We start from the raw sequence: 11,154 nt of genomic DNA, 5'->3' as shown, positions 1-11,154 counted from the left end.
TAGATATGTCAGAGATGTATCAACTATGCTCTATCAGTGCCGACGTCGCCACCGCGAATAAAGTTTACCGGGCCGCCGCCTCGACGACGTTCTTCAGCAGTGGCGAGGAGCCATGGATTTGTGTTCGAGTACCCAAGACGTCGATGGAGATCTTGCTCGGGTTCTTGTCCTTTTCGGCTTCGTCCGCGTTGCATCGGCTGCGTCTCCAGCATCGTCACGGAGCCGGAAATTTGTGTCTTGGAGTTGGCCAACGCTACAGCGCCATTTCTGGAGTTTTTCGGCGGTTCTGCCAATCGAGATCTTCAAGACCGTGATCCAAGATGTGTAGAGTATTTCTTCGGCCAACGACCCACGTCAACATGTGCGTCGCCACTTGTGGCCGCGCCTGTTCAGAGACTCATGACGCAGCTTGGCTACTATGGCACTATCTTGAATCTTGGCAAGTTAGGCCTATGCTTCTCTCCTCCGACGAACACTTCGGCGGCGGCTGGATTCTTTGGCGATTGTGATGTAAATTTCTTTGTGTGCTATCTCTTCGGACTGTTCCAGAGAGAAGCCATGTATGTTGTATGTTGCTACTATTATGAAATGAACGAATACATGGTTCTCCTGAAAAAAACTAACCGATAGAGTCTGCAGCCAAAGCCCGACAAGAAGAAGAAAAGCCTAGCATTTCGGCCCATTGGACAATTATAACAGCAGCATCAGACGGCCTACGATATCTCCACCGAGCAACAGCGGCCGTCCGATCTTCCCAACCCTAACCGTATTTATAAGAGACCTCCGCCCACGTCCGAGAAACCCTATCGACTCGGCGCAGCCACCACCGAAGCAGACTCCGGAGAGCGGGCAAGGCGGAGACCGAGATGGCGCGCGGCGTGGCGGCGGCTACCAAGGGCGGCGCGGGCGCCGGGAAGAAGAAGGGGTCGGTCACCTTCGTGATCGACTGCACCAAGCCCGTCGACGACAAGATCATGGAGATCGCGTCGCTTGAGAAGTTCCTGCAGGAGCGCATCAAGGTCGCCGGGGGCAAGGCCGGCAACCTCGGGGACTCCGTCACCGTCGCCCGCGACAAGAGCAAGGTCACCGTCACCTCCGACGGGGCCTTCTCCAAGAGGTACGGACATGCAGCCGCTCCCTCCCTCCCCAGATCCACGCACAAGCGCAGTCCTGGTCGGGCGTGGTTGCTGGGTAGCACTTGTTGAATCGTAGGGCAGATGTATCAAAGGTTGTCAGTCTGCTAGTGGACCGCGATTAGGAATTCTCTCTCCATTTGTGATGGCTGAATAATGTGGAGCGCTTGAAGTATTCTGTCGACGCATTCTAAGTTCGTATTAGTTTTTACCATGATATCTTTCAATGTCAGTCCAGTATTAGAGATTGAGATGGCAACTGTATTAGTGGCTCCATCAGTAGCAGATTTGCTGATTGCACGCTGTTACATGGTGGAAACTGTTGTCACTAGTCATTACTACAGTTCTTTTCACTTTCTGACATAGAACTATACAAGTTGTGGCTCTTTCGGTTACAGTTGATGTTCTAGTGCTTGCTTTTTGTTTTGTTGGTCAATGTTTCATTTTAGCCATGAAAATTTTATGCTGGTACAGTTTTTCTTCCTGACGGATGATCACATAAGGCATGTTGCCTATGGTGTGAACCTAATTTAGCCCCCTCTGTTGGAGGTCCAGAATTCTGGATACAAGTCTTGCTTCAAATCTTTATTATCCATTTTAGTAGTAAATGCTTCAAATACAGTTTCACCCAAGTCCTGCTTAAAAATGAGTATTGCTTCTGTTATCCAGTTTAGTAGTCCATACAACGCATCTGTTACCTGTCTCGTGAACAGTGGCTCCTGTGTTCATATGCTGCTTTTGTTCATTGTGTATCATGCACTCCTCTTATGTTGAATCTCATATGTTCTCATTTTCGCAGGTACTTGAAGTACTTGACGAAGAAGTACCTGAAGAAGCACAACGTGCGTGACTGGCTTCGGGTGATTTCATCCAACAAGGACCGCAGCGTCTACGAGCTCCGGTACTTCAACATTGCTGAGAACGAGGGCGAGGAGGAGGACTAGATGTGCACTGCCTTGTTTCTGTGCCGTGTGAAACTTTGAACTTGTTGGAGCACTTCTGCAGTAGAGTTTTGATGTTTATGTTTTCACCCCTGTTTTGAATTGTGGCCAGGACGCCATGTGATGGATGCTTAGATAACCAAGCTGAAGAATTGTCCGTTCTTGTTCTTGTGGTTTATAGAAATGTTGGTGAGAGTATGTGGGGCGTAGAAATGTTGCAACAGGCACGGTTTCCTTCTCAAGTCAAATGCCTTTATTAAGTATCAACCCATTTCCTGCAGGGTCCAAATTAAATCCAATAAACAGCGTCCTCGATTGCCTCTTCAGGGTGCTCTTGCTACTGAGAGTTTGATTGAATCACAGACAAACAAATGGAATTTTCGTTTGATTGAATCACATGAGAAACGATGTGTGTCCTAGAAATGTTGCAACACGCACGGTTTCTGGGAAAGGGAAAAAATGGAGAATATCTTTTAGAACCCTAGAACGAATTTCACTTGGAGCAACAGGGTCAGGTCACACAAGTATCAACCCATTTCCTGCAGGGTCCAAATTAAATCCAATAAACAGCGTCCTCGATTGCCTCTTCAGGGTGCTCTTCCTACTGGATTAGAGTTTGATTGAATCACAGGATTTTTTCTAAAAGGTTGTAGTGGATACTAGGTTTCCTAGGGCCTCTTTGGTTCATAGGAATTGTAAAGGATAAAAACTTGGTAGGAAAAATCCCTTTGAACCTATTTCTATATAGGATAGGAACCAATCCTTCACATTTCAAAGAAAAAAAACATTAGCCTACACTCGATGAAATTTTTTCCATGGAACAAGCATTGTCTAGGATAGTACTCCTGTATAAAGTTTAGCAACAAAACGACTTTCATGGTATTCAGAACAAATAAAACAAAACTGATTATATTAACCTTACTTTTAAAAACAATAGTACATAAGTCATTTATGGTATTCAGAACAAATAAAACAAAACTGATTATATTAACCTTACTTTTAAAAACAATACTACAGAAGTCATTTATCCTTAAAATTTACACGTGAGTAAAAACACGAGTAAAATGCATCATGAGTCCTAAAACTATTAGAGGTATGTCAGTTTAGTCCTATAACTTTGAAACCGTAGTTTTGGATCCTAAAACTATTGGAGGTGTGTTAGTTTAGTCCTATAACTTCGAAACTACAGTTTTGGGTCCCAAAACAATGTAAGTTTGTTCATTTCATGTCCAAAGCTTGCATGGCCAGCATCCATGGTGCATTTTTTTAAATGAGCTCTTTATATGTGTTTACTTCCCCAAAAGTGGTACATGCGCTTCTATGTAGTGAGCGAATTAACGAGCCAAATGAGCTACTCGTGATACTCGCGAGCTAGCTCGTTAAGCTCGTTTATATTAACGAGCTAAAATTGTTGTTCAGCTCGGCTCATTAACTAACAAGCACGAGCCTTAACGAGTCGAGCTTCCGTGCTCGTTAAACTCATGAGTAACGAGCTTTTCGTCCAGCTATGGTCGCTCACTACATATATGATGATTGGATCATGCAATGTCGTGTTTTAAACTTCATAGAGCTAGATCCATATCACTCGGGTAGTGTTCAACCCGGCAATCCGACCCATGGGCGGCCGCGCACATAGGCACCCGAACCGAATGGGTATGGTATGGGTCGCCATCTTCACCCATGGGTAAGCCCGATGGGTAACCCGATTAGTCGTGGGTAGGGTATGGGTACGAGTTCGTGTCCGTGGGTTACCCATGGACCGCCCGACTAATACTAATAAGTACATATATATGTTTTAGGACAGCATGAACCCATGTTGCTTTGTTATTGTTGTAGACAGACAGAAGGATGAAATAACAAAAAGCTTAGCTCAGTAGCATCAATGGAGCAACATGGCCGGCTTGTTGGGCCACCAAAGCCAGCCCATGTGCTGCTCTGCATGCACGTAGCAAGCAGCATACGCAGCTTGCCGGCTGCATTAGTACCACCTCGCCTAGCGAGCGCATTGGAAGTGGAGCGCTGTCTATATAAGTCAATAGAAGAAGCATTATGCGAGTAGAAATCCTTGGTTGGGAGGAAGCGCATGGTCCCGGTAGGGAGCATAAATTAAATAACAATAAACATATTTATTACACCCGATGGGTGTCCCATTCGGTCGGGTAACCCGATGGGTTTGGGCATGGGCATGAGATTTGACCCATGGGTAGGGTTGTGGGTTGGTCGTAGACCTGATAAGTGTTCCGGGCATGGTTCTGGTAGAGGTCGACCCGACCTGGTTGCCAGGTTGAGGTAGTGTCATAGCTCAAGCAGTTTTTGAGTGTTGCCAAGAATGAAAATAGAAGGTAAGATCATGACAATCACTATGGATAATGCTTCCTCAAATGATAATGCTGCTAAGAGATTGATGGACAAGATCATTGCTAGGAAATCGGCTAAATTTATTCCTACGTACTTCCATGTTCGCTGTTGTGCGCACATTGTCAATTTGATAGATGGCATTGCTCTATTGCAAACTTTGATCAATAAGCTTAGGGATACTGTCAAGTATTTGAAAAAAATCTCCAACACGCATGTACAAATTGTTGATGATTTGCAAGTCTCCGAATATGGAAGTTGGGAGAGGTTTATGCCTGGATGTTGCTACTAGATGGAATTCTAAATGCAGAATGGTAGAGGCTTGCACTGTGTATAGGGTTGCTTTCAAAGAGTATGCAGAGGTAGATGCTACCTACAAATGGCAGCCTGGAGATGAAGAGTGGGCATTATATGAGAAAATTTAACCCATCTTGAAATCGTTTGCCGAGGTAACAACTGTATTATCAGCATCTAACTATCCTACTGCCAACATTTTGTATCCATATATCATGAATGTTAACATTGCTATCGTAGAGCATGCCATGGGTTCGAATGCAAACTTGAAAAAGATGGGAGAAACAATGCTTGATAAGTTTGATAAATATTGGGATAGCAATGGTGAATGTGAGGGAAATAAAAACAGTGGGAAAAACAAAAAAAAAGGAAAAGAACAATGTCGTGGTCATTGCCACCATTCTTGATCCTAGGTTTAAGATGAAACTTGTTGATTACTGCTTTAAGAAAATGTATGGTAAAGAGAAGGGCAGTAGTGAGGCCGAGGAAATCAAATCTGAATTCTTTGATCTCCATGCTACTTATGAGATGGAAAATCGCAAGAATGAGGCTGGCAACAATAATGAACAGAGTTCAATATCTAGTAGGCAAACCAGTACATTTATGTCCTCATTGTCAGGTGGGTTTCAGTCCTTCCTAGAGGAGACAAATTCAGAGCCATCTAAATCTGAATTGACTAGTTACCTTGAAGACAAAACCCATCCAATTATGGATCCAAATTTCAGAGTAGTTGATTGGGGGAGGTTCAATGCTCATAGATATCCTATCATGGCAAAGATGGCAAAGAAGTTCTTGACTATACCAGCAACTAGTGTCTCATCGGAGTCAACATTCTCTACGAGCGACAGAATTCTTGATGACTATCGTAGCTCTCTCAGCCCAAACATGGTCGAGGCACTTGTTTGTGCTTCTAGCTACATTAAAGGATCAAAAGAACACCAGCTTAAAACTACAATTACAGTGGTAATATTTCTTGTTCTCTACTGTGCATTATCTTCTTGTAACCTTAGACTCTTGCTAAATGTTAACTCAAATTGCATATTTGCACTTACCTTTGTAGGGAGATGGCAATGATGGCGATGTCGAGTTCATTCCATTTCCTGAAGATACGACAGAAAGCAACTACTAGGCCTCCCATATTCTTACTGTGTGTGATTGTATTGCTGTAGCATTGTACTATTGTTTATTTGCTTGCATCATAACTAGTGAATTTCTCTTTGTCTATGTAGGAAGATGAAATTGATGAACTGGTGAACAACTTATGTGAGGAGCAGGAGCTACTTTGCACTTGCTCAGCTAGAAGCTATCATTTTATTTCGGTCATTGTTAGTTATGCAAGACCTTATGTTGATGAAGTGTCGTGTTGAAGTGGCGAAGTAGTTAATATAATATGTACTGCTAGTCTGCTGATCGGACTTGATCCAATGTTGAGCGCCTAAGCCATGTTCAACTTTGTCTTTTGAAGTCCTAGACTTGTCTTTGTCAATACCTCAATTTTGAAGTCCTGGACTTGTCTTTGTCAATGCCTCAATGGCCCTAAGTATGAACTATAATGGAGGTCTGACTTATGATTGTGTCACTCTGTGTTATTGTTCAAATGTTCTTTAATTGTGTCATTGTGTGTTGCTGCTAGCTATTGATTGTCGCATTATGTGCTACTATTTGGAAATAATAAATTTGGCAAAGGTTGATGCATGACTACTTTGCTAGCTTCTGAACTGTTTACAACTGTAACGAGCACTCGTGGAGCGCTGAGTATTTGACGAACCGAGCCGATCAAGAATTTGAACTCGTTAAAGTTAACGAGCTTAACGATCACGAGCTTAACGAGTCGAATAGCTCGTTAGTCCAGCCCTGACTCACTGCGTGTGTTGCAACCTACGCGCCCACCATCTGTGTGGCCATGAGCTGTAGTGCAGCCTCGCTGAGAGGTTTGGCGCAACCACCGGGGAAACACCAAGCCAGTCGTCCTGGAGGACAGCACCCCTCACCCTCGATGTGTCGTTTTGCTACTGCGAGGTGAGGCTGAGATGACGGGTCTACTCTCCTCGCTGGAGCCCAAGCCATCATGCCACTGATGGCCTGCGGTTTGAAAGTTGTACGACTAAACTGACACACCTTCAATAATTTTAGAATCTAATACTGCAGTTTCAAAGTTATAGGATTTTAGAATCTAATACTGCAGTTTCAAAGTTATAGGACTAAACCGACACACCTCCAGTAGTTTTTAGGGCTAAAACTACAGTTTTGAAGTTATAGGACTAAATTGACACACCTCCAATAGCTTTAGGACTTATGATGCACTTTACTCTAAAAACACTAACAATGCTTGTTCCGACAAAGTTTCACATTTTTTTTACAGTTTCCTATTATTATTATTTTTGCGTAAATGAGTGTGCCTAGACCCAGGTTCCAAAAATGCACACCTTTTCTTTTTGACAAATATCAGATATACGATGCCCTAGAATGCCTCTCCAAAAAGAGATCTTTTATTGGATATAGTACAAATGATTCTTTAGGGGGGAAATCATATAGGATCCAACCCTACAAATCAAACAACCAATGTAAATAAGGATTTAAATCCTCCAAAAAAAATCCTATAATCAAAGAGGCCTCCAAATGCTTGGGAGCAGATTTCCCCCTAATCATATAGGCTTGCATTTGTCACTGTTGGTATTGCTTCCCGGAATACCTTTCTATCAGGAGCGCAATTACCATCTCAAAAAAAAAAAGGAGTGCAATTACCAAAATGGAGCTCTGCTATATAGAGCAAGGAACTCAAATCAGGTAAGGCAGATTGCGTTTTTCTTTCATCCAGCTGACGAACACTTCAGATTTTAGGATTTGAAATCCATTTTTTTGCACATCCCAAAGTCCAAAATTCCACACAATGGGTAATCAATGCACCAATCAAAAGCTGGCATTATATCAGTTCAATTCTTGTTGCCACAAGCGAAACTATTCACTCCTATTATATTCAACTGCGAGGAAGAAAGTGAAGGAAGCATCTAGGATTTTTTTTACGATACCATTCAAGTCTTACAAAATATGTCGACAGATACAACGGATCTCTTCCGAGATCAAATTGGTCCAAAGTGCAGGAACAGCTTACTTGGGGCGTCATTTTCAGGCAACATTTATTGGGACAAAATTCACTCCATTGAAAGGTTGCATGAGTTGGTCACAACCAAAAACCAGCAGCTGACTCTCTGCTTGGCTAACTACGTCCATACTCAAGCAAACGCAGGGGCGGGTGTGCAACCAGTGGCGGGTGCAACTTCAGACGTCTTCTGTGGAGAGCTGTACTTCTTTGTGACGAACCTAACATGTTTCATTTGTCAGTTAATGGTCATCAGCTAAATCATACTGCAGTAGCTACTAATCTGATGTTTAGCGTTAGCACACTGATGATTAAAGCGACTACACATCTTCCTAACATCTTCGATGCAATATTTCTTTGACAGGCGGTCATAGAAGGAAGCTAACAATAATGTACTATCATTTGTGTTCTCTTCATAAAACAAACTTCACTTTCAACACAGATACACAATTTTACCGGATATCACAAGTGTAAGTACATGATATCATCATCAGTATTGACATGTATAAACAATAGATACCTGAAGAAATCTCTCCATAGCAATTCAAACATTAACCAATTTGTCCCAGCATCTGATGTTCCATCACCATCCTTGGGTGTTGACCCTGATGGAATTGCTCTAGAAGAAAAAGAAAGTTGTCAATTATGCACAAAAGAAATAAGACCATAACATAATGATGAGATAGAGTATGTTACTACTTTCTCCCTATACTTCTGTTAGGGTTCACAGTAACATCACATACCTAATGGCATGCTTCTTCAACTCCTCATACATGAAACGTGGAGAGAGACAACCAGTAGCAAGCCATGGTGAAATTTTGCAGGAGAAATTAGCACCATATATGCTATTCTGGGTACTATCTTTGACAGCTTTGTTCGGCTGCATACAACATTCTGCAGCAAATTTCTTCAGCCTTTCCAGAGCTTCTGCCTCACCACCAATGAGGTTTGAACCAGCAGCAGATTTTGAGTCCTGAGTTAACAAAGTGAAATTTGAAGTTCAGAAAAACACAGCATTCAGGATGACAGATATGCTGAACTGAATTTGTGCACATCATTAATGGAAACATAAAAAATCATTATGCTAGCTAAACAAACATTACAGAAAGATATGGACAATAGCTCAAATAAACTGACCCAATCCTATCGTTGTTGTCACTACCATAAAACTAAGCATCTGGTGTCAGCCTGTCAGCATCAATGTCGCAGTCCACAGTTTACACATACGGCTCAAGAGGACCTCGGGTTATAGGCGTAATGTGTCCTTATATTAGTGGGACACCGGGACAACAGAGAAGCATATCACGATTGTACAGAAGCAAAGACAAAACCAATTTTTTTCATGTGGTTGGTCGAATCCTTCCCTGGACCATGCGCAAGCAGGAGCTACATGCACTGGGCTGCCTTTTTTTACAATCTTGTTGCCATTTCTATGAATTTACAACAAAAAGAAAAAAAATTGTCATGTTCCCATTTTGTCGCCTACTGCTCTGAAAATGTTACCACATGCCCGACCAAACAAGAAGCAAGCATGTACACCCTAGCACTAACTTCATTAAATATGGCCAATAGGCAGCGATTATGTCGTAAGAACCTAAATACGTGAACAAGCAACGTTTCTACTCAGCACCATTCCTGACCGTCAAAGATCCGTTGATCCAACCTACTAACAAAATCGCCTGTGAATATCTTCTACAACAATTTACTAGCTAAATGGTCAACATTACCAAGCATGCTATGGTTGGCTGCACCATCCACTTCTATTTTGCACAATTCAGCGCGAGAATTATCAAACTCATAAGTGTGACTGTGTGAGCATTGACTTATATCTTGGCTAGAAGCTGAATGAAGTTAGAGATTCAAATGTGTTACGCAAGAATGAGTGTCTCTGAAAACTTTTACCTGTGCCATGGCCGGCGGTGCAGAGAGTCCAAGCTCACCAAGCGTGGGGATGTCACCAGGCTCGAGCACATTCTTCATAGGCACACACTTGACCTCTTCTGGCGCGTCCAGCACCTTCCTAACCTCCAACCCCTTGACGGCCTCCCTGAATCCGCCATAGTTCGATGGCATGTCATTGAGCCTGAAGGGCAGATCGTCCAAGTGGTACAGCGTGCTGCCCCAGAAGTACTTGACCTCCACGCCTTCCTTCTCTATGGCCTTGCTGACCTTCTCCTCCGCGCGGCACTCGTCCCGCGACACCTCCCCGTGCGCGTAGACGGCCTCTGCTCCGGCTGCACGCGCGAGCTCGGGGATCACCACCTCGGGCCTCCCAACCCGCACAACGAGGTCGCCGCCGCGTGCGCGGAGACTCCGGCGCAGGTCGGCGACGGAGTCCAACAGGAAGCTGGCGCGGTAGGGTCCGGTGCGGTCGAAGCCCGAGGGGGACTTGCCGAAGTCGCGTGGGTCGAAGACAAAGACGGGGAGGAGGGAGGACGACGCGCCGACGGCGGCGTGGAGAGGCTCGTGGTCGTGGAGGCGCAGGTCGGCGCGGAACCAGACGAGCGTGCGGCGGCGGCCGGCGGCGCCGGGGGCGCCGGAGGGGAAGGAGCGGGAGAGGCCGGGCGAGGAGGCAGTGAGCGGGGAGAGGAGGGAGGCCGCGGCGGCGTTGATGCGGGTGGCGCGGCGCGGGGAGGAGGAGGCGGCGGAGGGGTGTAGGCAGGCGGCGAGGGTGGAGATTTGGGTGGGCAGGCGGACGGCGGAGGGGACGGAGGCGAGGGTGGCGGGGGCGGTGGGCGTGCGGAGCGAGAGGGAGAGGGAGAAGGAGGCGAAGGGGAGGCTGGGGTCGTCCCGCGGGTGCGCGGCGGGGTCGGAGTCGGAGGCGGCGGCGGCCATGGATGGCGGTGGGGTGGCGGTTGTTGAGATGCGGGAGTGGGTTTGGTTCGGATGAGGCGCGAGGGGAGGAGGGAGGTGAGGTGAGGCGAGACGAGGTGGGTCGGGGTAGGCGACCGGGGGAAGGTGGTGGAGAATTTCTTTTCTTTTCTTTTCGATCCCACCAACCATTTTTTGTGTAATGGTTTACCCGATTTCGCCATTTTCACCAACCCCCGTGTCCGTTGATGCGGTCAAAAAAAAAAAAATCCCCCGTGTCCGTTGACACGTGAGGTTTTCCAGGAGATTCTCTCTGAAATTTTACTAATTCATCTCGTGAAGAACTTTTTTCCTGATAAGGACTTTGCAAATTTGGCTCGTCAAACACCCACAGACGAGTCAAACAATGCATTCCACATCCGGACAATTTAAAATAGAAACCTCAAATCCATATTATTACTGTGCAACGTAGCGATTTTTAAGCGGAGCTTTGTATTTCTCTTCGATCTGTCTGTTTGGT

At 45.1% G+C, this 11,154-nt stretch overlaps 2 protein-coding genes across 2 annotated transcripts; one reads left to right on the top strand and one right to left on the bottom strand.

Moving 5' to 3' along the window:
• The first annotated feature begins 795 nt into the window (after positions 1-795).
• Positions 796-2,316, top strand: LOC123158034 (60S ribosomal protein L22-2). The gene is made up of 2 exons (XM_044576177.1): positions 796-1,117; positions 1,933-2,316. The coding sequence occupies exons 1-2, from the start codon at positions 867-869 to the stop codon at positions 2,075-2,077; spliced, it is 396 nt and encodes a 131-aa protein (XP_044432112.1). The 5' UTR covers positions 796-866; the 3' UTR covers positions 2,078-2,316.
• A 5,403-nt stretch (positions 2,317-7,719) lies between these two features.
• LOC123156831 (blue-light photoreceptor PHR2) lies at positions 7,720-10,768 on the bottom strand. Its single transcript, XM_044575017.1, has 4 exons — positions 9,726-10,768; positions 8,567-8,796; positions 8,344-8,442; positions 7,720-8,044 (listed from the first exon to the last, which is right to left on the bottom strand). Exons 1-4 carry the CDS (start codon positions 10,656-10,658, stop codon positions 7,957-7,959), a joined length of 1,350 nt encoding a protein of 449 aa, XP_044430952.1. The 5' UTR covers positions 10,659-10,768; the 3' UTR covers positions 7,720-7,956.
• Between the last annotated feature and the right edge of the window lie 386 nt (positions 10,769-11,154).

The sequence above is a fragment of the Triticum aestivum genome, chromosome 7B (assembly GCF_018294505.1).
Source record: "Triticum aestivum cultivar Chinese Spring chromosome 7B, IWGSC CS RefSeq v2.1, whole genome shotgun sequence".
Taxonomy (NCBI): domain Eukaryota; kingdom Viridiplantae; phylum Streptophyta; class Magnoliopsida; order Poales; family Poaceae; genus Triticum; species Triticum aestivum.
This window is presented reverse-complemented; position numbering and strand designations above follow the sequence as displayed.